Source organism: Meles meles, chromosome 12 (genome assembly GCF_922984935.1).
Source record: "Meles meles chromosome 12, mMelMel3.1 paternal haplotype, whole genome shotgun sequence".
Lineage (NCBI taxonomy): Eukaryota > Metazoa > Chordata > Mammalia > Carnivora > Mustelidae > Meles > Meles meles.
This window is the reverse complement of record NC_060077.1, coordinates 32,662,482-32,689,202: the sequence shown is the minus strand read 5'-3', so window position 1 is coordinate 32,689,202 and position 26,721 is coordinate 32,662,482. Positions and strand designations below refer to the sequence as shown.

The window sequence follows — 26,721 nt, the reverse complement described above, 5'->3', positions numbered from 1 at the left end:
TGACCCAGCAATTGCGCAACTGGGTATTTACCCCAAAGATACACATGTAGTGATCTAAAGGGATACCTGCACCGCAATGTTTATAGCAGCAATGTCCACAATAGCCAAACTATGGAAAGAGCCTAGATGTCCAACAACAGGTGGATGGATAAAGAAAATGTGGTATATAAACACAATGGAATACTATGCAGCCATCAAAAGAAACGAAATCTTGCCATTTGCAATGACATGGATGGAACTAGAGGGTATTATGCTGAGCAAAATAAGTCAATCAGAGAAAGACAATTATCATATGATCTCACTGATTATCAGGAATTTGAGAAACAAGACAGAGGATCATAGGGGAAGGGAAGGAAAAATGAAACAAGATGAAACCAGAGAGGGAGAGAAACCATAAGAGACTCTTAATCTCAGGAAACAAAATGAGGGTTGCTGGAGGGGAGGGAGGTGAGAAGGAAGGGGTGGCTGGGGGATGGACATTGGGGAGGGTATGTGCTGTGATGAATGCTGTGAATTCTGTAAGACTGATGAATCACAGATCTGTATTCCTGAAACAAATAATACATTATATGTTAATTAAAAAGAAGAAAGGATGGAAGGAAGGAAAAAGAAATCACAAAAGGCCACATATTGGCTGATTACACTTGTATGAAATGCTCAGAATAAGCAAATGCTTATTCTGAACAGACAGAAAGTAGGTTAGTGGCTGTCTGGGACTGAGGGATGGAGGGGAGTGGGGGGTGACTGCTAATGGGGACAGGGGTTTCTTTTTGGGGTGATGAAAATGTCACAGGGTTCCATATCAGTGATAGTTGCACACCTTTGCAGATAGACTAAAACCTATTGAATGATACAGTGTATGTGAGTACATTGTATTGTAAGGGCCTATTTAGCCAAAGCAGCTCCATCCTGGCCCTGCCCCTGCCCCTTCAGGGAACTTACTTAAAAACAAGCCCTGGAAACCAGTTCCAGGTAACGAAGTCCAAATACAAGGGTGGGTGAGGCCAGGTGGAGGTATCTAAAAGGTGAGGGGCGCATATTGTCTCCTAGCTACCAAGGAGTATGGGCCCTGCCCTTTGGGTGCCTTTTGGGCACCCATTCTGACCAAGGTGATAGGCTAGTTCAAATATCTACTATAGGGTAAATTGTAATTCAATTGGTCACTTATGTGTGACCTAGCAGGACTGTGCAGCTTTCTCTGTGGTAAAATCTCATTGGTCACCTGTGCGTGGCCAGGCCCAACCACATGGCCTTTGCCCTTAAAAACTAGTCTGTAAGGTAGAGGGTTGTCGCCTCTTTGCAAGAGACGTCCCTGGCCCGTCAGTTTGATTCTCGATGCTTGGTGCGAAATTAAGCTTTGCTTGATCTTCGCTTTGTATCAGTCTTGCTCCTTTGACCATGGACCCAACAGTATGATATCTGAATTACATCTCAATAAAGCTGTTAATTTTAAAAAGTGACATGATCAGGCAGGGTCAAGCTCAGGGTAACAACCTGACATACTTGAAACAACCTCACTCCCTCCCTTCTACCTTCCCCCTCTGTGTCCCTTCCTTCCTCCCTTTAGCAGAAAACAAGCATCTCCAGTCACAGGATCTCAAATACTGAGAGCTGTGAGAGGGCATCACAGGGGTGGTTTCCAGATACTTCCACAAAGGCCTCTGGGCCAACGCACAGAACTGGGAGTAGAAGAGACCTCTGTGGCCTTTTGTAAACACTGTCAGTTTTCAGTTCTCTCTGGGCAGTCACGGGCTCCGGGCTAGGGGAAGGTAGCTCTGCTGTGGGTGCCCTGACATGTGGACCAAGTGTAGGCCATGGGCCACTATAGGGGCATAAGGCACACGAAAGGCCAAGGAGCATAATCCCTGGAGAGAAATGTGACCGGGCCCCGGGCTCTGAAAAGTACAGAAGTGTCCCCACAGAAGCAGCCCCCACCTTGTCACCGCCTGCCAGAGTAGGCTTACCTGGTGCCAGGACAACTGGCTCGGGCTCCCCCCGGTTTCCGTAGTAGCAAATGACATCTCCCTTCTCTGTGCTGTGGACAGGAGGACAGAGAAGGTCAGATGGGAGCCACGGGGTGCCAAATCTCTCACTGCCTGGTGATCTCTATGGTCCCATTGATGAGGGAATAGAAGGCTGGCTAAGGACAAAGCAAAAGCGACAAGCTCCAACATTCTCCCACCCCCACTCCTGGGTGGGACTTATGTGACATTCTTTGGAATCTCCCACCTATCTTAATGTTAATACCTTGACAATGGAAAGGCCACAAGGTCTCTGGTATCTTGTAGTTCCTCTTTAGCATATGAAAGTTCTATTGTAACCTCCCTTTTCCTCCCCGCCTCCCCCAAGCTACATAACCTGCCGCCCCTGCCCCTCACAACCCCAGGGCAGCAGCTCTTCTTACCCACGGGTCCTGTCCCGTGCTTTAATAAACCACCATTTTATAAACCACCATCCTACCAAAGATGTCTCAAGAACTCTTTCTTGGTCATCAGCTCCGACCGCACCCTACCGAACCTCACTTATATTCTAAGACTTCATCACCATTCCCAGCACAGGGCCAGGACAGGAGTTAGTCAGGGCTACAGCCTCCCAGGGGCCTCACAGCTAGGATCTGAGACCCCTGGCAATGACCTCACTGCACCTGCAGACACCAATCCCCACCCCCACAGCCCATCTCCATACACCTCCAGACACAGTGGGATGCCCCAGGGCAACAGAGGCTTCTGAACAAAGCACCAAAGATCCCATTTGCCTACTTTTATGTGCTGAGTGTGCATTTAAAAAATAGTTCAAATGGCTGAGAGCTGAAAATGTTCCCACTGGTAAATATCATAGTAAATCTTCCTTGAAACTGCCTTCTCTGCAAACTAGAGAAGGACTCTTCCTGGCCTATGAGCCACCTTCCCGCCTGCAGGTACAGAGAATGCCACATGGGACCTAAGCCTCCAGGTTGAACCATTACAAAAAAAAGGGCTGGGAGGGGCGGCCAGGGAGTCCCCTCCCGCTGCACCCAACCTGGCCCCAGGTGGCTTCACATTCTGCTCCAGTTCTTCCTCCCCACAGCCCCTGGCTCATTTCTTTTTCTTTTTTTTTTTTTTTTTAAGATTTTATTTATTTATTAGTCAGAGAGAGAGAGCGAGCACAGGCAGACAGAGTGGCAGGCAGAGGCAGAGGGCGAAGCAGGCTCCCTGCCGAGCAAGGAGCCCGATGTGGGACTCGATCCCAGGACGCTAGGATCATGACCTGAGCCAAAGGCAGCCGCTTAACCAACTGAGCCACCCAGGCGTCCCCCCTGGCTCATTTCTTAAGCTATCTAGCTAAGACTTCAGAAATTTTTATAGGCAAAAAGCTAGAAAGCGTGAAGACCCATGGATACCAGAGGAAGAGCTGTTGCCCCGTGCTTGGTCAGGGACTGGCCATGACTGCGATGAGGAGCTCTTCTCCTTGACCCTGACTTTTTTTCTGACACCTACCACTGGGGTTGCTTGTTGATGGCCAACTCCCTCAGTTGCCCTGGCCACCACCTGTCCTTGAGGGCTGTGTCTAGGGAGGCAGGCTCTGACCCTATGGCTCCAAGAGGCAGGAGAGGTGTTTAGGCACCAAGGGGCCCAAGCCCACCTGCAGGAGCCGCCTGCCCATGCAGGTGTCCACTCAGAGCACAGGGCCCTCATCACCCAGACACTTGACATGGTTGCTGAGCACTGAGTCCTGCTGGGCTACTGGTCTCCCAGACCAGGTCAGATGCACAGAGAATGACAAGTAAGGTGGTCCCAGTGATGAGGGAGCAGGAGGCTGGCTGAGGACAAAGCAAAAGCTGGCACCTTGCACCCCCTCTCTATCCGCTCCCCTCGGTAATATGTGTAGCATTCCTCAGGCACCCCTGACCGCCAGAAACGAGAAACAAATAATTAACTTGCATAAACCACAATCCTGCAAGACAGGAATCTCCCAACTATCTTGATGTTAATGGCTTGCCAAAAGACCACATTGATCAAGCCGGAAGACCTCCAGGATACTCGGCACCTTGTAGGCCCTCTTTAGCATATGAAAACTCCGTTGAAACCTCCCTTTCCCTCACCTTCCCCCAAACGCAGGGTACATAACCTGCCATCCCTCACAATCCGGGGCAGCAGCAGCTCTTTCTGCCCACGGGTCCTGTCCCCGTGCTTTAATAAACCATCATTTTGCACCAAAGATGTCTCAAGAATTCTTTCTTGGTCATCAGCTCCGGACCTTACCCCACCGAACCTCACCTAGGTTCTAGAACTTCATCACCACCATAGGGGGGGCAAGAAAGGCACGTGAGTTCCCCTCTGGGAGCTGTCCATGGTGAGAATGAGAGGGCCGGGGGCAGCAAGTGCCCAGGCCAGCACTGCAGCCTCCGCATCAGTGTGTCGATCCGTGCAGCAAGAGTGGGGCTGAGCGGGTCACATGCAATGGACACTCTAGGCACAGTTGGCCTGGGGCTCTTGAGGAAGGAGGTGGGCTCAGGCCCTCCGCGCCGTACTGACCACCTCCCGGGGTGAAAGCTGACCACTTTCACTGACCTCTGGGGCATCGGCAATGGGGGTGCACATGGGGAGGGCAGGATGGCAGGACGATGGATGCTCACTTCACTGAAGGACAAAGTCACAAAACCCCTGCAGTTCCCAGGCCCCATTTGTCAAGTGTGGGACGGAGCACAGACCACCCTGGCTGCCCTGCCCTGTTCCCACCCAATGCCTGAATCCACCAGCCACTCTGTACACCCTACTCTGGGAAATGCACATGGGCCCTGGGGCATCCTAGGTGAGGACATCCCGCCAGGGCCTCTCCACCCTGGCCACCCTTTGCAGCTATGGTATGGCCACTCTCCCACCTGCCGTGATCTGCCTTATGCATCAAGACTGTCAACAGTGTCCCCAACCCAGTCCCCACTTGGTAGTGATGAGGGAACAGAAGGCTGGCTGAGGACAAAGCAAAAGCGGACACCCTCCAACTTTCCCCCACCCCCACTCCTGGGTGGGACATATGTGACATTCTTTGGGAATCTCCCAACCATCTTAATGTTAATACCTTGCTAGAGGACAGAATGACCTTGGCAATGGCAAGGCCTCTGGTGTCCTGTATCTTGTAGGTCCTCTTTACCATATGAAAGTTCTATTAAAACCTTCCTTTTCCTTACCTGCCCCCAACTCCATGGTACACAACCTGCCACCCCTCACAACCCCAAGGTAGCAGCTCTTCCTGCCCATGGGTCCTGTCCCCGTTGTTTTAATAAACCACCATTCTGCACCAAAGATGCCTCAAGAATTCTTTCTTGGTCATCAGCTCCGGACCTCACCCCACTGAACGTCACGTATGTTCTAGAACTTTATCAGTAGGATGGGGCTACTGTCTCCAGGGGCTGCTGGACCCCAGCCCCATCGCATACCAGCAGGGTCTTAGCCACGTCAGCAGCCCCAGGAGACCATCAGGAGCTTGGCCACAGCAGTTGCACATGGGGCAGCAGTGACCACGTGCCAGGTGCTGCACAGGAAGGGCCCAGCATCCACCCCCACATGGCCATGCAGCTAACTGCTGGCTACAACTGTACCCCTGTATGCCTCACAGGGCCTGGCAACGCCCCACTGGCCACAGATCCCTACCAGGTTCCAGCCACCCCACTCCTGACTCTCAGCCAGTGCCAGCAACCCTGAGGCTCCAGGCCTCTTGGGGCCCCTTCCTCCTGCCTCTGCTCCTTGCCTATCCTCCTGACTCCAGGGAGGGGAAAACTTTCCCCAAATGACTGTACAGCACAGCTTCCGTGTCCTTTGGCGACAGGGCCCATGGGCAGCTGGGACAGCTTTGTTGCCCCTTTTGACAACTCCAGGGAGGCCCTGGGAGCTGCCTACTGAGCCCCTTGCAGAACATGAGATGACCCATGCCACGTGCTCAGACACACCGCTCTGAAGTAGCCACCAGGAGGCGCCAGAGCTCAGCAGCACCTGACTACCAGCACTGCTGGGAAGCCAGGCTGCTAGGGACCCTCCTTCTCCAGCCTGGGACCCCTCTGCGCACCAGACAACAGGGCAAGTGAGGAGCAGCTCCAGAACAGGGCACTCCTGAGCCACAGACCTGGGGAGGAGACATTAGGGGCAAGGGGCCGGTGTGGGCCAGGGGTGCCCCCGGGACCAGAGATGCCAGCTGCAGTCACATCACAGCTCACGTGCAGGAGCTGGTGACCATCTCGCTGCCACCAGAAGCCCGGGTTCCGCTCCCTGCATCCCCACAACAGTCAGTCAGCCCTGGGAAGCTTCACCATGCCCACCAAGTGCAATGTCCCTGGAGAGGCTGCCACAGCACCCCAACCTGGGTGGCAGGGTGGGAACCCCATTTCCTGCCAAGCCCACAGCTCTGCTCCGTGGCAGTGGCCGGTGGGCTGCCGTCTCCCTCCTAGCAGACCCACCTCAGGTCAGCTGCTATGAGATTAAAGCCGTTGTACAGGTGGCCCTCCGCAGAGACCTTCTTCAAGTAGGACAAGCTGTCCATGTCTGCAGTCAGAAAGTGGGTCACAAGTTCACCTGTGGGTAGGGGACAGACACACATGGCCGAGGTGGCAGGGCGGAGTCCCTCATCCTGAGGAGACAGATGTGGGGCCAGTGCAGGCTAAACTTAACCCCCCACACCAGCCATACCTCACTGACATGGCAGCTAAGGAGGTCTGCATCCAGAACTTGGTTTTTGTTGGGGTTTATTTATTTATTTATTTAGTTTTCTGCCTTAAGGCCCAAAATGGAAGTACAGCATGAGAGGAAAAAATCTTCATTGGGGACAACATGTGTCCACAGAGCTGTCTTAGTAGGGGTACTGCTCTGCAAACATCTGACAGGTGGGGGGGGGGGGGGCAATGACAAGAGCCAGAAGTGACACTTTGGCCTGAGGCACAAATGTGGAGAGTGTTCCCTGAGAGGGGCCAACCATGTTTGTGCCAGCAGGGGCTACGTGGGCCAGGCAGAGCAGGGATTCCCACAGTGATGCCAGCCAGTGGGACCCAGAGCCAGAAACACCCTGCTTCCCCTTCCTCCTCCTCCTGGACCACATGTGCCTGAGGAAAGCCCGCCCTCCCCGACCACCCCCGGAACCAGGGTCCCACGGTACCTCGGCCCCGGGCATCCCGGTCCTGCCGTGGTTGCAGGTAGTTGGTGAGCGCAGCCAGCTTCCCCCGTGTGCTGATGCCCAGCCACGTGCCTCCTTCCTTGCCTTCTTCCATGTCAAGCCCTGCGACAGATGGTAGTGTCACCACCAGTAGCACCTACTGTCCAGTCCCTGTGTCCTGGGGAGACAGATGCTCCGCCCAGCAGCCTGGGCTAAGGAACAGGGCCTTGAACTACTCAGGGCAAGGCAGCCCCAAAGCCCACAGGGCATGTGAGAGAGAACCTGCCCCCAAGATGACATCTGATGCCCATGGGAGTCACTGAAAGCTTGCAGTGGAGCCTGGCATGTGTGGAATGCATCCTGATGCTTGGATCAACATTGGATCAACATCAGCACTACTGGGAGCACAGTGGCAGCCACATCCTAGCAAAGGCACCAGGCCCAAGCCCACATCCTGGATCAGGTGCGGGGCCGCTGGCTGTCCTCCCCCAGCAGGACACAGCAGGACACATAGGCCCTAAGGTGGGAGCTTCGCTGGGAGCCCAGAGTACATCTAGGCCCACCTATTTGTCTCATTTCCACCCCACAGGCCTGGGCCATGGTTAGTCCTCCATGGGGCCTCACCACTGGGTTGGTGAGGCCCTTAAAGCCACAGGAAAGTGTCTTCCTAGATTAGAGGATCATTTCAGTTGAAGACTACGGCAAAAGCAGCAAAATCATTTTTATAATAATAATAATAAATTGTAACTATAAAAGAAATAAAAGATGGAAAGATCAGAAAAGAAGAAGCTAACTGTCTTTATTTGTAGACAGGATTACAGGTGAAGAAAATCCAAAAGGAATCTACTCCTCCAAAAAAAAAATCTTGTGGGGGGCCCAGACTGACTCAGTCAGAAGAGCATGGGACTTCTGATCTCAAGGTCCTAAGTTTGGGCCCATGTTGGATATAGAAATTACTTTAAAAAATTAATTGATTTTTTTTTTTTTAGGTTTTATTTATTTGACAGACAGAGAGCACAAGTAGGCAGAGTAGCAGGCAGAGGGAGGAGAAGCAGACTCCCTGCTGAGCAGGGAGCCCATAGTGGGGCTCGATCCCAGGACCCTGGGATCATGACCTGAGCCGAAGGCAGCCACTTAACTGACTAAGCCACCCAGACGCCCCCAAAATTAATTTTTTTTTTAAAGATTTTATTTATTTATTTGACAGAGAGAAATCACAAGAGAGGCAGGCAGAGAGAGAGGAAGGGAAGCACGCTCTCCACTGAGCAGAGAGCCCGATGTGGGACTCGATCCCAGGACCCTGAGATCATGACCTGAGCTGAAGGCAGCGGCTTAATCCACTGAGCCACCCAGGCGCCCCAAAATTAATTTTTTAAAAATCTCCTAGAACTGGTAAGTAAATAGAGGCAAGAATCAGAAAATGAAAATTTAAAAATACCATTTACAATAGCGTTAAACAAAACAAAACATAAGAAAACATTTAAGGAAAAACGTGTAATGCCTGAAGACAGAGTAGCACTGAGAGAAGTCAAGAAGCTATGATTAAAAGAGAGATAGATGGGCCCTGTTCCTTAACTGAAGAGTCAATATTGTTAAGATGACAGTCCTTCCCAAACGGCCAGAAGAGTCAACAATCCAAATCCAAATCCCAGGAAGCTTTCTGTTTTACAGAAATTCACAAGATGACTCTAAAATCTCTATGCACACACAAAAGAACCAGGAGCCAAAGGAGTCCTGAAATAGAACAAAGCTGGAGGACTTAACACCACCTGATTTCAAAAGTTGCTGAAAAAAGCTACAGTAATCCAGACAGTGTGATGTTGGTATCAGGATTGATGAACAGATAGATGGGATACAAAGAAGTCCAAAATAGATCCACATACGTGGGTTCAACTGATTTTCAACCAAGTTGCCATAGCAATGCAATAGGCAAAAGAGCATCTATTCAATAAATAAGGCCAGAAGAACTGAAGAGATGTGGGGGGTGAGATATGAGCCTCAACCCCTACCTCACACCAAGTACAAAAACATAAGATAAATCAGACCTAACACAAAACCCCAAATCAGGGCGCCTGGGTGGCTCAGTGGGTTAAGCCGCTGCCTTCGGCTCGGGTCATGATCTCAGGGTCCTGGGATCGAGTCCCACATCGGGCTCTCTGCTCGGCAGGGAGCCTGCTTCCTCCTCTCTCTCTGCCTGCTTGTGATCTTTCTCTGTCAAATAAATAAATAAAATCTTAAAAAAAAAAAAACAAAAAACCCCAAATCAAAAGGCTTCTAGAAGCAAAAAGAGGAAAACATCTTTAAGGCCTTAGGGTAGGCAAAGACACAAACAGAATAAACCATCCAAGAGTAAACCACACTTCACCAAAAGAAAATATTCTGCTTACCAGAAGTCATTAAGAAAATGAGTAGGCAGGGTGCCTGGGTGGCTCAGTGGTTTAAGCCGCTGCCTTCGGCTCAGGTCATGATCTCAGGGTCCTGGGATCGAGTCCCGCATCGGGCTCTCTGCTCGGCAGGGAGCCTGCTTCCCTCTCACTCTCTCTGCCTGCCTCTCTGCCTACTTGTGATCTCTCTCTGTCAAATAAATAAATAAAATCTTTAAAAAAAAAAAAAAAAAAAAAAAAAGAAAATGAGTAGGCAATACATTTATCCAACATACCAATCCAGAATGCATAAAAAACTCCTATGAATCAAACGCTGAAAAGTAAATAAGAATTCCACATCCAGCCAACCAACAGGGACCAGATTTACTCTCCTACCCAAAACCACCAAAAAATAAAATACATGAAACAGTGGGTTTCAAGACACCGGACATCAAAAAACAAAGGACAGAGATCTCTGAGACAAGAAACAAACTAGGTGAACCCCAAGACTGGAGAGGGTCTCCAAGACACTGTATGGAGAGGAGGCCCAGGCAGAGTCCACTGGACTCCCTGGCAGAGGAGAAGGGCTGGGAGCCTGGGGAGATTGAGGCAGCCAGAGCTCCTGGGACAGAGGACCAGAGAGGAGAGATTTGCACAGAACCAGACAGCTGATCAGTACATGTGTGTGAGGAAACTACTGTGGCCAGGAAAGAACCATCCAGAAAGATCAGAGGACACAGTGCTCACACAGGGCTGGGAAGAGCGCCTGTTCCCAGAATTCAGCCTAGAAAACCTCAAGATCCAGGGAGCACAGGCAGGGAAGATAGAAGGATCTTGCCTGAGGAGTAGGGAATCATTGGCCTTAGACTAGACATAGCTTCAGAGCCACTTAACTAATCCTAAAAGCAAGACCTGAAAGGATCAAACCATTTCTGAGCATCTCGGCTGTGTCCCAAAGCAAAGCTCAGGAATATTTATAGATACACAAAAATATTCAGTCCCCAACAAGATAAAATCCATAAACATTTGGCTTCCAACCAAAAATTACCAAGCATGCAAAGAAGCAGAAAACCACAGCCCTGCTTACTAAAAGTTCAATCAATCTATTAAAACTGAACTAGAACTGAAACAGACGTCAGATTTTGCAGGCATGGATCTTCTGTTAATAAAACTATATTCTGCATGCTAAAACAGTTAAGAACTTAAATGTAAGAGAGAAAAACTGAATTTCTAGAGATAAAAACTACATTGTGTGAGGAGCACCTGGGTGGCTCAGTGGGTTAAAGCCTCTGCCTTCGGCTCAGGTCATGATCTCAGGGTCCTGGGATCAAGCCCCGCATTGGGCTCTCTGCTCCACAGGGAGCCTGCTTCCTCCTCTCTCTGCCTGCCTCTCTGCCTACTTGTGATTTCTGTCTGTCAAATCAATAAAATATTTAAAAAAAAAAAAAAAACTACATTGTGTGAGATAAAAAAAATATACAAGGTGGGCTTAAAAGCAGATTAGACACTGCAGAAAAAAATATTAGTGAATGTGAAGATATGGCAATAAAAATGACCTAAAATGAAACAGAGAGAAAAGAAGGTTTTTAAAAATTAATTGAACATCATCGGGGGTGCCTGGGTGGCTCAGTCAGTTAAGTGTCTGACTCTTTTTTTTTTAAGATTTTATTTATTTATTTGACAGACAGACAGATCACAAGTAGGCAGAGAGGCAGGTAGAGAGAAAGGGGGAAGCAGGCTCTCCACTGAGTGAAGAGCCCGATGTGGGGCTCAATCCCAGGACCGTGGGATCATGACCTGAGTAGAAGGCAGAGGCTTTAACCCACTGAGCCACCCAGACACCCCAAGTGTCTGACTCTTGATTTTGGCTCAAGTCATGAACTCAGGGTCATGAGATTGAGCCCTGCATCCGGCTCTGCGCTCAGCGGTGTATCTGCTTGAGATTCTCTCTTCCTCTGCCCCTCCCCCCAATCACGCACACGCATGTCCATGCTCTCTAAAAAATTGATAAATCAGAATGAACCTTGAACACTGAAAAAAATGAAATTAAATTAAGTTAAAAAATTGACAAATCAAATCTTTTAAAAAAATGAATTGAGCATCATCAAAGTGTGGGACAACCTCAAGAAAACTAATACATATGCGAAAAGGCAGACAGAGAGAAAGAGATTGGAAAGAGAGCAGGACACAGAGAAAGTATTTTTAAAAAATAACACCCCAATTTTTCCAAACTTCTAACAAGTTCCCAAGGAAATGCTGATGCTAATACCTCAGAGATCTCATCTGGAGAACCACTGGCCTACAATTTTGCACACAATTTGGTGATGCCGGTGGATCTTAGTGTCTTCCAGCCCCAACTGGTGCAGTGCCACTGGGCCCACCTAGCACTGTCGTGAAGCCAGGCCACCCTCCCACCCGGCAGGAACCCTGTAGCAGCATGCCAGAGACCAACTCCAAATCCCTACAAATTGGCCCTGATTTAGGGGTAGGGTGCAGGCCGGAGTGCCTAAGCAGGTGGCCAGGATGGCCAAGGAGCCCAACAGGCTAACCCTTCATCTGTGTCCTCATCCACAAAAATACTCAAGAAGTGCCAACAGGCCCTCACCCCACCCACCCTGACTGGTTTCCCCACCCCCCCGACTGGTTTCCCCACCCCCAACACCACTTCAGTCTCCCATTAGTGCCCTGCAGCAGCGACACACACAGCCTGCCCCATGCCCATGACCTCCTTCCATTCTACTCTAGGTCAGGATGGTTGGCATGGTACTGGCCGGGCCCATAGGCTCCCTTCAGCCCTCCTCATATAGCCCTGCAGGCCTGACCCTCAACCTTTGGGAGAGCCATGGCTGGCCCAGCCAAGGACCCCAAATACACAGCCCCTCTGGGGTTACCATACTGAGGTACTTGAAGCTTACACAACAGGGGTCTCCTGCCCCCCATTTCTATCCTCATGTCTAGACATTTCCACGGTCTCCTGTGCAGCTTCTGAGGAGGCCAAGACATACCCAAGAGACCTAGCCTCTTCTCCCTCTTGCACTCAGCAAGAGGGATTTCACCTCACAGCCTCACAGCAGCTTTCCCCATTACCTGCTGGACCTCCTGTCCACGACACTGCCCTGCCTCAGTGTCCCCATTCCTGTCCTCTTCCCACATGGCACCAGGATGATCCAGCCTGGGCAGTGTTTCCCTCACACCACCGCCCAACCAGTCTATACAGGCCTTCTGTGGAAGTTCCACAGTCCAGCTTTTAGATATTGCAGGCAAAGCCGGGCTGCAGCTGGTGTCCCCAGGCCCAAGACTACCCACTCAGCCCACTGGGCCCCTGAGCACCCCTGTCAGCTCTGCCAGGCTCCCTCGTGCTTCCCTGATGCCCAGCACACAGGCAAAGGGACCCTGGCCTGGCCAGCACCTGTCCACGTGCCTTCAAGTAGACCCCCATGGGCAGAAACTGTTCTCTGTCCACGGGGCTAAGCTGGCAGGGGACACAGTTGTCACCTCTACTTCCGCCTCTCTCTGTGGGAACTCCTCACGCAGCTCCCATCTGAGTGTGCTCCAACCAGGCCCCTGCTCCCCAAATTCAGACCAGCTCTGGAGCGAGGCGCACCGGCGTGTAAACAGAAACATGTACACACACACACACACACACACACACACACCACAACGATGCTTCACAGGGTGACCGAATGTGAACCTGCACCTCCTATGAACCCGACCACACCCCCACTGCGAAAAGGTAGAGCCAAATAAACCAAATGATTCTTCTAGCTACTTCTCTGGGAGTCCACTACACATGAAAACAGGTGGCCGGTGCTGGGTAGACACTTTGGGGCTGGTTACCTCAATGCTGGCCCCAGACCCCAACCTGGGAGCCTCCCCCATGAGACCAGTCAGCGTCCACTCATTTGTTCTGCACTTACAGTACCAGTTAAAGGCACTCGGGGCCTCCTACTTCCCACCATGCTGTGGCTGCCCCCTGAGGAAAGACTCACCACTGAGGACCTCATTGTTGTTCCCCCAGAAGTCAGCGACCTTGGATGGTCTGTGGTAAAATTCATCCCTGTTGGCTGCCAAGATGAGCCTGAAAGAGAAAGCATGACTAAAGGTCTCTGGGGAAAACAGAAAAGCCAATGTTTTCCTCCAGTTGACAAGAAAATCTGCCTCCGTAGCAACAAAGGCAAGTCCTAAAGAGAACAGGAACTCGCAGGAAACAAAGGTCAGTGATGGCTCCAGACAGGTGGGTTTCCTAGGGAGCCTTCGGCCAACACTGTGCGCTAGGACCTGCCGAAGAAAAGAGGAGATGCTGGGCAAAGACGCATAGCCCATCCCGCCCTGCATACCTCACTCACCCAAAAAGGGTGGCAGGACCTGCAGAGGGGAGGGCCCTTAGCAGCTGGGACCAAGCGTGTCCCAGGTATCCTGGTGGGAGAGAGGTACCCCTTCTGTCCATCTGTCCCTTCCCAAGACCATCCACCGTGAGTCTGTGACTTCCTAGAAATGTGACCATGCCCACCAGAAGGAGCCAGGGTATGCGTTGGAGCAGAGCACAGGCTCTCTGGGGGCTGTTCTCCTGAGTTTTGGGGTGTCTGGGGGAAAGAAGAGAGAAAGAACTTCTGGGTTTTTTTAGTGATTTGCATTATGAATCCAACAAGTTTTTGTTGGATTTGGCAAGTAGAAAAGATGTCAACGTTTTCAAGAGAGCTCTAGTTTTAATATAAGAAAACATATTTCCTAGGTGGGTTTGCCATTTTAAATAAGAACACAGACAGTGACTGAGTGGGACTGCACGTCCATGAGACCTCTCTGGGTCTAAGATGTGGTGGCCAAAGGACCCTCCGAGCACCATGGGCAGGTGCACATAGGACACGGGATCAGGAGCTACAGCTTGGCCACCTGTGGTCACACTGGGTCTGAAACCAAGACGGTCTACTCAGTGGTCAGACCCCAAGGAGTCTTCCAAAATAATTTTTTTTAAAAGATTTTATTTATTTACTTGACAGACATAGATCACAAGCAGGCAGAGAGAGAGAGGAAGAAGCAGGCTCCCCGCTGAGCAGAGAGCCCGATGCGGGGCTCGATCCCAGGACCCCGAGATCATGACCTGAGCCGAAGGCAGAGGCTTTAACCCACTGAGCCACCCAGGTGCCCCCCAAAATAATTTTTGTATTGACTCTTAGATGTATAAGAACATTTAGGGGCACCTGGGTGGTGCAGTTGGTTAAGTGTCTACCTTCAGCTCAGCTCATGATCTCAGCGTCCTGGGATCAAGCCCCACGTGGGGTTCTCTGCTCTTCCGAGAGTCCACTTGTCCCTCTCTGTCTGCCCCTCCCCCCTGCTCATGCATGCACTCTCTTTTCTCTCTCTCAAATAAACAAAATCTTTTTAAAAAAATGATTTTTATGAGCACTTGCTTTCAGTAAAATGTGAGTTAACAAACTTCATAAAATTGAAAGTGAAACTGGCAGCCACACCACTGCCCAGACCCACAAAAGTCTTTCGTCCTGTGTGCAACCAACCCCCCCAACTCTGTACCTCCCCACCCAGCCCCAGCCCCAGGCACCAGTAAGGCCAAGGACTGGGGGTAACCGTCAAACCCTCCAGATCTGCCCTGGAAGAGTCACCACCTTTGGGACACCCATTCAACCTGTGGTAGCTCTCTATCCCCCGGGACACAGCATTCTGGGCTGCTCCAGGTCTTGGGGACAGGCACTCAGGGAGGAGTCACTGTCCCTTATACGAACCCCCAGCCATTCCCAGAACAGTCCTCTGCAGCTCCACCTGTCGGACCCCAGCCCCAGGTTGAGGTAGGCAGCCTTAGGGAGAAGCCCCTGGGCCTTGTCCCCTATCTTCCACCACATCTGCTTTGTCCCTTTCTTCTGTGACTCAATTCTGGATCCACCCCGACTGGCACAGCGGGCACTGCTCCACGGGCTGCCTGTATGGGCCAGGGACCCCACCAACCCCTGTGGGCGGAGGTCATTCCATGTGGTCAGGAAACAGTGCTCTCCTTCAGACACGCATTCCTGCTCCTCTGCTCACTTGAACAGGCCGGGGGGGGGGGGGTGGACCCAGGGAGGCCAGGAAGGTGCTTCCCAAATCGACACTGGTACTATTGGCTTCTGGTTCTGATTCTTATGTAAGTCTCCAGAAAAGGAAAAATTAGGGAGAGGAAAAAAAAAAGCTGACTGAGCAGAACCTTCTGTCCTGAGATTTCCAACTCCCTACTATTTTTAAAACAGGGAGCAGCGACATGCATTTGTTAATAACTAGGAATATTAACTGCTGGGTTATTGCTGCCACAAGAGTCGCTATTTAGGGGCATCTAGGTGGCTCGGTCGGTTAAGCAGCTGCCTTCAGCTCAAGTGTGATCCTGGGGTACTGGGGTCAAGCCCCACATCAGGCCCCCGGCTCAGTGGGGAGCCTGCTTCTCTCTCTCCTTCTGTCTGCCGCCCTGCCTACTTGTGCTCTGTCAAATAAAGAAATAAAAATCTTAAAAAAAAAAAAAAGAGCCACTATTTCGCTGAATTGCTAGTGGTTTGCTGCGGATTCCATTACATATCTAATTGGGAAACATGTGGGCCTGAGTACTCACATCAAGGCTCCAAGTAAGAGAAAGTACTCCCTCACTCACCACTTCTGGGTGCTGCAACCCCAAAAAGCCATCTGTGCCACAGCGCCCAGAGGCAGGGGCCATGCCCACAAGCCAGGGGCTCTAAGGACAGCAAGTCACCCAAAGTTTTGTTCTAATAACTGAAACCACCGACTCATCGCTGATGGGGATTCCTCACCCTGCGACTGGGGGTGGGTCTGTGCATTGTCTCGAGGTACTGGGTGTGCACCACCTGAGTGAGCCTGCGCAGCACCCGTGGGGAGGAGTCTGTGCACCACCTGCAGTGCACAGTCTGCGCACCACCTGGGGGGGAGCTGTGTGTTGTCTAGAAGATGAGTCAGTGCACCATCTGGGATGGGCCTGCACACCATCTGGGGAGGTAAATCTGTGACTATGGGGTGGGGGGGGGTGTCTCTGCACCATCTGAGGGGGCAAATCTATGCACCCTCCATGGAGAGTTTAGCACCAGGTAGCAGGTGCCCGGGGCCATGGCCCATGATGTCACCAGCAGTGATGAGTCCCATGGAAGCCACCAGAAGGATGTGACAGCTCGTCCAGAAGCCCGTCCAGACTGGAGTCAACAAGGAGACTCAGCTCATGAGTTTAAACAGGCATTTTGGGGCACCTGGGTGGCTCAGTTGGTTAAGCGTCTGCCTTCAGCTCAGGTCATGATCCTGGGTCCTGGGTCCTGGGTCCTGGGATTGAGCACCACATCCAGCTCCATGCTCAGCGGGGAGCCTGCTTCTCCCTGTCCTTCTGCCTGGTGCTCCCCCTGCTTGTGTGCTTTCTCTCTCTCTCTCTCTGTCATATAAATAAATAAAAATATTAAAAATAAACAAACAGACAGACATTTTGATAAAGATGGTGGTTCTACGACAGCCACAATGGTGTTACCTGACAGGAAGTGTACTGGCTTTCTTTGGGGCCTCACAAATGGCCACACACATAGCACGTGCAAGCAGCAGCTCAGAGCGGGTCTACTTCTCATCTCAGTCTGCCATCAGGAGAAGGGGCCGGATGTGCCGTGTGCTCTGCTCACATGCCCCTAACGTGCCAACTGGCAGGGTGCTGCTGAGGCTCAGCATCTTCCTTGTGTTCCTGAGGTTGCTGCAGTAGTCCCGTCCTCAGCCAGGGTCACTCTCAACGCCTGGAGGCCACCCCCAGTTCCTGGCCATGGGCCCCTCCAAGCACGGCAGCTTCTCTCTTTAGGAGAGGCCTGGTCCCACCGGGGGTCCCCTGATTATGTCAGACCAACCCAGGACTGCTCCCATTTGACTACCTCCAAGGCAGCCAATTATGGACCTTCATCACATTGGCCAAATGCCTTCGCATTTAGCCCCACGGTCCCACACACAACCAGGGGAATGGATGACACTGATGTGTACAGCGGGGGCAGGAATCTTGGGAGCCTACCACAGGGCTTACAGGAGCTCACATTTTACTTTGTCCTGTAGGGTATGACTTTTTTCCAAAAAGCATGTATCCCTTTGCAAACAGGGAGAACTGGAATCCCAGGGAAAGACCGCTGCCTCTACAGAGCAAGGTCATTGGGACCCCGGGGCAAAGCTGCAGCCAGCAGGGAAACCTTCTAAGTCAGCACCTCCTAAGCTGCTCAAATAATTTCTCCTCTGCTCCACTCCTCACTGCAGTGCTGCAGGCATCAGCACCACCACAAAACGAACAGAACCAACATTAGGCACCCAGACAGTACTCACACTGGGTAACCGTCGCCAAAAATTGGAGGTTCCAAGTGCCAGGGCATGGGAGGCAGAAGCTGGGACCACCCAGGGGAATCCCACGTCTTGGCAGGGGCAACCCCTATAGGGAGTGACGTCCAAGGAGCCCCCCTTACCAGGGCCAGTTCAGCACCAAGAAGATAGATGGGGCGGCCCGAGGGCATCTGGGGAGTCATGCCAGGTCAGTGGGATGTGACATGGGGACGGCTGCCACACCTGGAGGAACAGGTATCCGTAACATGGGGGACAGGAGGTGTAGGCCATGGAATCCATGATACCAGGGCTGAGCTCAGCATCAGGCCTGGAGATGGTCTGCGGAAGTAGCCATGCTCATTTCACTCCCTGGGCAGGGGCTAAGCTGGCTCCCTCCCTCCCTGCCTGCGTCCAGGGAGTGTCACTCAATGACACACTAGGACTGCTAAATCTGTGCAGAACAAACCACAGGATGCATGCTCTAGCGGGCTACGCTTTCTCTCGTGGGGAAACAGAGGATATGATGATCAAATGAGGTCCAAGAGAAGGAGAGATGCTTTGGGAGCTACGCCTTTCACCAGCAGGCCTGCAAAGTGGCAGGCACGGACCAAGCGTCACCATCGCTGGGCCAGGCCCAGGCAGGGGATGACAGGGACAGGCTCATCTTTCAGGAACTGACTCCTGGGAAGCCAGAAAATACACGCCTGTGAGATCAGCATCCGGCAAGGGTAGAGCCAGGGGTGACACTGCCCACGCCATCAAAGGTGAGCCTGTCTCATTCTTTTCTGTAGGGCAGAGAGATGTTTAAATTATTTACGTATACAATTGATCCCTGACCATAGGGGTTGGGGCACCAACCTCCATTCCTGCATAGTCAAAAATCCATGTATAACTTTTTTTTTTAATTAAAGCTCGTATCTATTTATTTGGTAGGGGGAGAGAGAGAGAGAGAGAGAGAGATGGAGCACAAACAGGGGGAGCAGCAGAGGGAGAGGGAGAAGCAAGCTCCACACTAAGCAGAGCCCAATACGGGGCTCTATCCCAGGACCCTGGGATCAGGACCTGAGCCAAAGACAGATGCTTAACCAAATGAGCCACCCAGGCACCCCAAAATCCATGTATAACTTTTGACTCCACTAAAACTTAATTGGTACTGGCCTACTGTTCACTTCAAACCTTACCAATTATGTGAACAGTTAATTCACGTGTAATTTTTATGTGTATTACATGCCATATTTTTATAATAAAGTAAGCTAGAGAAAAATAAAACATTATTAAGAAAATCACAAAGAGGGGCGCCTGGGTGGCTCAGTGGGTTAAAGCCTCTGCCTTTCGCTCAGGTCATGATCCCAGGGTCCTGGGATCGAGCCCCGCATTGGGCTCTCTGCTTGGCAGGGAGCCTGCTTCCTCCTCTCTCTCTCTCTGCCTGCCTCTCTCCCTACTTGTGATCTCTATCTGTCAAATAAATAAATAAATAGTCTTTTTAAAAAAAAAGAAAATCACAAAGAGGGGGGCCTGGCTGGCTCAGTCAGTGGAACCCTCGACTCTTGATCTTAGGGTTGTAAGTTCGAGCCCCACGTTGGGTGTAGAGATTACTCAGAAAAAACTAAAAATCTTAAAAAAGAATCATAAGGAAGAGAAAATACATTTATAGTATCATACTTTAAAAAACTGGCATGTAAGTGGACTGGCACAGTTCAAATCCACGCTGTTCAGAGGCCAACTTTACATGGCAAGGATGGCTACCATCCCAACTACAAAAGTCCCCTTCGCAACCACTGGACCCGGGAGCAACGGTGACTGCAGGGATGAGCTTAACCCACAAACAAAACCAGGTGTTTCCCATTACCCCAGTGTCAAGAGGCCACTGCAGGTTATGATGAAATTAAGGGTGCCTAAGAGAGCACACGGAGCACAGGGTCTTTGATCGGTCCCAGTCACGTGGATTGGCTTGGTGGGCAGCAGAGTTCAAGTGGATGATGGCCCCAGCACCTGGCTTGTCCGGCTTGGTGGGAGAGAAGTTGGTCTGTACAATACACAATGATGATACACTGTGAAGACATACTTCGCCACCAAAAGAGACATGGGCTGACATGGCCTGGGAAGTCTATGGCATAGCCATCAAAAGACACTCGAGGGAATCAATTTGGCAGTTCCTCAGAAAGTCAAACACAGAATTGCCATATGATCCAGCAATTCTGCTTTGGGGTGTCTGCCCCCAAGAGAAAGGAAAGCAGGATTCAAACGGACACCTGTATGCGAATCTCCACAGTGGCATGACTCACAACAGTCAAAAAGGGGCAACAGTGCAGGTGTCCATCAAGATGTAGGCAGATAAAACTGTGGTCTTGGATATGGTGGGATGTTACTCAGCCTCAAGAAGGAAGGAGATTCGGACACTTGCTACACCGTGACCTTGAGAACCCTATGCTCAGTAAAAGAAGCCAGTCACACAAAAATACTACGATTCCACTTACATGAGGTCCCCAGAGCAGTCAAGGTCATAGAAACAGAAAGGAGACTGGTGGTTCCCAGGGGTGGGGGGAGGGAAACGGGGAGTCAGTGTTTGGTGGGGACAGAGCTTTAGTTGGGGACAATGAAGGGTTCTGGAGATAGATGGATGGATGGCACGGAAGGTTGCACAACAATGTGAATGTACTTAATGCCACTGAACTGGACATTTGTCCATGGTTAGAATGGCACACACTCTTATTCCTGCCAGTTATTGGTGGGCGGGGGGTGGGGAGAGGAAGACACAGCAGTGGATGCCAATGCAGGGGACAGAGGCTGGTAAACCCAGGCCAGGACAGGGATGGCTAAAGCAAGAGGGGTGCTGGGGCAGGTCCTGCTGGCCCCATCTAGGGTCTCCTCCCTACCACACTGATGGCCCTGGAGCCTGGCCTGCTCCCCATCCCACTCCAGGCACTGGGAACCTCTCTCCAACCTCGGACAGGCCCAGGCTTGGCCTCTCCTCACTGGACCTGCTGCAGTGTCCCTCCCGAGGCGTTCCCCCCTTGCTCCCCCATCCTTTTCTCCTATCATGCACATACAGAACCATGGACACCAAGGGCCTGTGGCCCACCCATTCTCACGGGCCAGAGAGCCCCACAGCTAGAGCACGTGCTCCAACCGGAAGACCCTCTTGCCTTCCCACGCAAGAGGGTAAACAAGTGGATTCGGTCAGTCACCAGAGGTGGCAAATGTAGTTTCTGGCTCGGGGCTTTGGAATACACTGGAGAGAAATGCCAAGGCTGTCTCGAATCACAATCTATAAGGAGTCGTGGAGAGGTCATGGCAGTGACACACAGATCCTGAGCAAAAGCAAGAAAGACCTCTTTCCTCCTTCTTCCCGTGTTTATTTTACTGACAGAGACTGGCGGTAACTTCGGGAAACACCACATCCAGAGAGGCTGTGGCTGAATGTGGTTGTAAATACAGTCAGCAACAGACCCAGAAATTGCCAGACTGTGTCCCCGTGCGAGAAATCCTTCACTTCTCAGGTGAAAACGGAGTCATTTTGTTGGTATGTAAGGGTTTACGTGAGCACAGAAGGGCGCACATAAAACCTCAGTAGCCAAAGGAGTTGACCATGTCCGTGATCCAGTCCTTATGACTCAGCCCCAAATTTGCCCCTAGTTGCCTCCTCACGATGAAGGAGCTGAACTTTGCGGCTGATACCTTATTAAGTTTTGTCAGTAGAGGGCGCCAGAGAGACACCCTGGAGGGAGAGGCTTCTTGGCCTGGCTGCAAGGTGTTTCCTCAGGCCCCCCCTGAGTGCTTCTCCAGCTCCCCCAGGATGAATCCCAATACACACAGAGCTTCCCCCAAGCACCCAGTGGCCAGCACCTCTGCCCAGTATCCTCCCGCGACAGTTGCCAGCACACTGGAGAGTAGACTCCTAGCAAGTTCTGCTGCCATGGCGCCCCAGCGATTTCTTTCCTAGTCAATGCACTGCAGCTGAGCCTCTCCAGCAAAGTCTGGCTCTCAGCCTGAGGGTGGAAGACAGGGCTCTGCCCAGGGCATTCCAATCCTAGTATGGTTAATAATTCTGGATGTTACACTTCCCCAGCTCAAATAAATCACTGCACCTGGATTCTGCCCACTGGCTGCATCCTGACTCAAAGAGCTCATTCTACTGGGGGTCGTTCAGGGTCAGTTCCAGGATCCTGGCCTGGCCCTGCTGGCCATTCTTCTGAATGATGGGAACACTGGGGACTCTTTAGTCCCCAGCCCCTGGACTGGAATGACCTTCATTCAGCACGAAATTAGCAGCATGGTGTCTGTGCAATTTTACATGGTGACTCAAATCTAAAAAGCTATCAAGATGATTTAAGTCATTTCTGGTACAAATTTTAAATGTACTTATTTGTTTTTTAATTTTATTTACTTATTTGTCAGAGAGACAGCGAGCACAAGCAGGGGGAGAGGCAGGCAGAGGGAGAAGCAGGCTCCCCACCAAGCAAGGAGCCCCATGTAGGACTTGATCCCAGGACCCTGGGATCATGACCCAAGCCGAAGGCAGACACACAACTGACTGAGCCACCCAGGTGTCCCTTGGTATAGATTTTTAAATGATGAAAACTTTCCAAGCAATTGCACTAGTGATCAGTTTAAAATATCATTTTGGGGGCACCTGGGTGTCTGGGATCGACCCTTGCATCAGGCTCCCTGCTCAGTGGGGAGCCTGCTGCTGCCTGCCGCTCCCCCTACTTGTGCACTCACTCTCTCACTCTCTCTCTGTCAAATAAATAAATAAAATGTTTACTTGGTTTTATTAAATGTCATTTTTGGTTTTGAGTGACCTCTCAGCCTCATACCTAGAAAAACATAGATGAATTGTTGACATCAGGCTGCCCCAGGAAACAGAGGGGCACATCCAGATCCCAGGGTCATGGGGAGTGGGGGGGGCGGTGCATTGGATCATGTCTTACGTCTTTCTGGCCTGTTTCCCACCTCCTCTGCTCGTCTCCTAGCTTCCCCGCCCCCATCCTCATTCCCCAGCTCAGGACCCACAGACCCTCTGTTGCCACCACCACCCAGATTTTCCACTGGCAACACAGACCAGCCAGTCCAAACGGGGCTTTTGCTCATCAAACCAGTTCTGCCACCCCTGGTGCCCCCGTCAAGACCACAGGGGTGCACCCCTGGCTGGCCGCATGTGGCTCCTCTGTGCTGCCCACACAGCGACCTTAAGCAGCTAAGTCTCTGTATGTCCGTTTAGCATTCCTGCCACCAAGCGGTACTCACTGCCACACCCCATACTGAGTAACCACCACTGGATAGGGCAGGCCCAGCCTGTACAACCTGTCCCCATCTGGGCACTGGGAGGACAGTGGGGACCCTGAGGCCAAGCAGAGGACCACAGACACAGAGCAAGGGGGTTACCTGTATGCATTTTTAGAGACTGGACGAGGATCGAACTTAAAGAAGATGATGCACATGGGTCCCTGAGAGTGGCTTTGTTCACAAAGGATCACAGTCTGCGGGAAAAGGAAAAAAAATGCGTTGAATAAACAGCAGACAACACAACACTGCCTTCCTGCACCTGCAGTGCTCCCTGGCCCAGAACGACCTGCCTCCGGGATGCCCCTGACCCTTATGGGGCATGGCAGAATATGCCAGACACCATGATGTTCATCAGCACCAGCCAACCATCTCCCTAAGTGTGCACACACATCAGCACGGGCCAGACTGTCCCCCGCTGCCTACAAGGCTCACTGGCCCTGGCCACACCATGTGGAGGCTGGCCACGGAAGCAACAATGAGACCCACAGGCATAGCTGGGGCATCCGGTGGGTGCCTTCCCCACCGGACCTGGGAGGCCCTGTGGTTTGTTACGTTCCCCCCGCCCCCCACCTAGACCAAATCATCCCATCCCCTGGCAATGGCACCCATTCCAGGCCCCAGCTCCCCAAGGAAGGGCTGCATCCCATCTGACCGGCCTGGGGATGCCAGCCCACGCCATCCACCCATGACAGCACAGATGCAGCCTGGGGACCCATGTAAGCAGGTGGGCCCAAGGGGGCAAAACACAGGTATCCGGTGAAGTGGATAGGCAGCCAGGTCTCAAGGAGCAAGGACAAAGTGCCTACCCTTGTACACGCAGGCCCCGGGCCTGGCGGCCTCTAGGCCCACCAGATATTTACCCCCAACCAAGCTGAGGATGGAGATGAGCTCCTAAGGCCACTGACCCTGGACAAGGTGGCTGTGAGGGGCTCTGGTCCGGTATGTGTGCCTAAGCCAGGGCATGGCTGCAGGGCAGAGCCAGAGGCCAGGGCCAGGGAATGGATGACACAGAGGCTGCAGAGGTATTGAAGGGAGCCAAAAAAGATACCCCAAGAAGAGCTTCATGAGCAAGGGAGGTGTGGGAGTGTTCGGCAGATGTGCGTGCATGTGAGGCGTTGAGGTCTGCGCGCATGTGTGAGTGTACAGCCACATGTGGGTATCTGCGTGTGTGTGCTCCCGCCTATGCATGCATGCGGGCATGTGACTGTGTGTGTGCGTGCATGTGCCTAAAGGAGGCCGCTGAGCTCCCAGTGAGCTATGGGGTACCCTGGGACTGGGGAGGGTCCATGTGGTACCCTGCCCATCCCCCACCCCAAAAGAGTAAGCACATAGTGCCTAGTAGAGCAGGGTTTGGGGTTCACATCTGTAAAGAGGGTCTGTGAATTGGGTCCCAGCTGGGAGAAGGTGGGATGTGATGCCAGACCCTGCCCATCCTTGCTCCAAGTTTCAACATAAACCAGAAAAACTGTACCATTCCTAAAGCCATGGCGGGGTTGGGGGGGTCGGGGGGGGCCAGCCTGCTGTGAGGGCCGCCGGCACAGTGTTCCCTTCAGGCATAGGAGGAGGAGTGGGCAAGAGGGGCTCTAGTTCAGTGCCCCAAGCCAGGGTCCCCACCACCCACACACATATAATCCCGAGAGAGGTGGACTCTGACCATGGAATGGGGCAGGAGAACAGAGGAGAGGTGAGGGCCCCCCTCTAGACTCACACAACTGCTCCTAGTTCTTGGGTCTCTGAAATTAAACATTTTCTGTTTGGGGACTCATAGAAGGAGGACATTCCTACCATGCCAACCCTGCCCTCTAAGCTGTACCAGCACCCAAGTGTGGGTGGGTGGGTAGGTGGACAGGTGGCAGGGGATCTGGCCACAGAGCATGGAAAAGCCAAGGAGGGGCCGAAGCCCAAGACTGGCACTGTGGACACGACCACAGCTCGGGGCCACATGGAGGTCTTCCTGTGGTTGATACCATGCTGTCCCTGCCTCTCCACTCCTTCCTGCTCACCGCTCTGGCTGGCCTGGGAAGTAGAGGGAGGGGGTCAGGGAGGAGGGATCCATGCCACTACTGTCGCCACTGGCTCCCACAGGCCCTAGAGGGATTCCTACGACTCAGTCCCATGTCCCTCCCCCCGCCCCAGCCCCTGCAGGCACGGGCATCAGTGATGCCTCAGGGGACCCATCCCTGTCCTTGGTAGAACCCTCGGCTGTACAGGTGACATCACCATGGTGACCAGTCTCACTGCAGAAATGCAGGGTGCCAGGAGATGGAGTTGAAAGCAGTGCCTGATGCAGAAGAGGTCCCCGAGGTGACAGCAGCACATTGGGTTCCTACCCTTGGCTGCCTGGGTAGTGCCCACTAGGGCCAGCATCCTAGGCTTACCTGATGATATCAAGACTGGTGGGCAGGCTGCTGGAACTGACCCTTCTAGTAAAAACAACTCAAAATGCTTGAAAGAATATGAAAAGATCTTAAAAGCACCCAAGAACTAACAAGGTCATGCAGGATTTGGCCAGTATCTCAGAGAACGTGGAAACCCAGAGAAAAAAGAGAGCAGAGTACGCTGGCTATTCCCTGGGGCACTGGCCTATGTGAGCAAACTGGTGGCCATGAAGGTGAGGGAGACTGAAGATAAGGCCCAGGGCTGCCCCAAGCTGGGACTGTAGTAGGAAACCCTCCCCTGAGTGGAGCTGGGACCCTGAAAGACACCACTCCTAGGGTGAGAGTGGGCTCTATCCTCAGCCACTCCCAGGTGCCACAGGGACAGCACACAAAGTGGGGAAGAAGCTCTGAGAAGTCACAAGAGCACAGCTGGGGCCACACTGGTGGTCCAGGGATCCTCATGCCAAGACTCGAATTGACAGCGCTCCTCAGCACCTGGAGAACCGAAGTTCTCATCTTCATGCTAGACCTCTGGGAAATCTCACCAATCATTTCTAGGACAAAGAGCAGGACAATCAGAAAGAATGCCACATAACAAACCAAGTGCCATAAGCAAGGAGCAGCAGAAAGTGATTCCCCACCCATCTCACAAACCCACCAGGCTCTGACTGCAGAAAAATGAAACTGGAGAACATCTGCAGGAGAGGATCCGAGAAAGAAGAAACCAGGAGGTCCGCAAAGCACCGGAAAGGACTTTTAGAACCAGAAGCTCTGGGAACCACAGATTAAAAAACTCAGCAGTGGATTTACGATGAGCAGATTAGACATGGCTGATGAGACAGGTCAAATTGTATAGAACATGGTCCAGGGAAGTAGGAAGCAAATGGGGCCTCCTGGGGTCCTAAGTGCCCCACCCACCAGGGGCAGCAGGTGGTCACCTGCCACTTGGCCACTGTCCACCACAGAAGACACAGGTCTTCTCACTCCCAGGGAGCTGGTTTCTTCCACAAAGGAGAACATTGCAGGAGAGTTCAACTGGCACTGCCTATGGCAACCAGGCCAACCGGGGTCAGTGGGAAGAGCCCTGCCAAGCCATCACTTCTGAAATCCCACCCACTCAGAGCCCCACCAGGACAGAGGATGGTTCTGAGGCTTACTCCACCAGGGACATGCTGTCCCACCAGGAACATGCAGTTCTGGGTTATCGGAAAAGGCCATGATGTAGGCCTTGGCCTACTGTGCACCTCTCTGGGCTGTGT

The 26,721-nt window shown here is 52.1% G+C and overlaps 1 protein-coding gene across 3 annotated transcripts in view; it reads right to left on the bottom strand.

Moving 5' to 3' along the window:
* Positions 1 to 26,721, bottom strand: part of TANGO2 (transport and golgi organization 2 homolog) — a 41,782-nt gene that overhangs the window by 6,245 nt on the left and 8,816 nt on the right. For all 3 annotated transcript variants that reach the window (XM_046025306.1, XM_046025305.1, XM_046025307.1), the window contains exons 2-6: positions 23,184 to 23,278; positions 13,472 to 13,560; positions 7,123 to 7,242; positions 6,431 to 6,545; positions 1,965 to 2,035 (exon numbers count right to left, since the gene is read on the bottom strand). In XM_046025306.1, coding sequence (XP_045881262.1) covers positions 1,965 to 2,035; positions 6,431 to 6,545; positions 7,123 to 7,242; positions 13,472 to 13,560; positions 23,184 to 23,239 — 451 coding nt within the window. In that variant the 5' untranslated portion in view covers positions 23,240 to 23,278. The remainder of the gene's footprint in view (positions 1 to 1,964; positions 2,036 to 6,430; positions 6,546 to 7,122; positions 7,243 to 13,471; positions 13,561 to 23,183; positions 23,279 to 26,721) is intronic.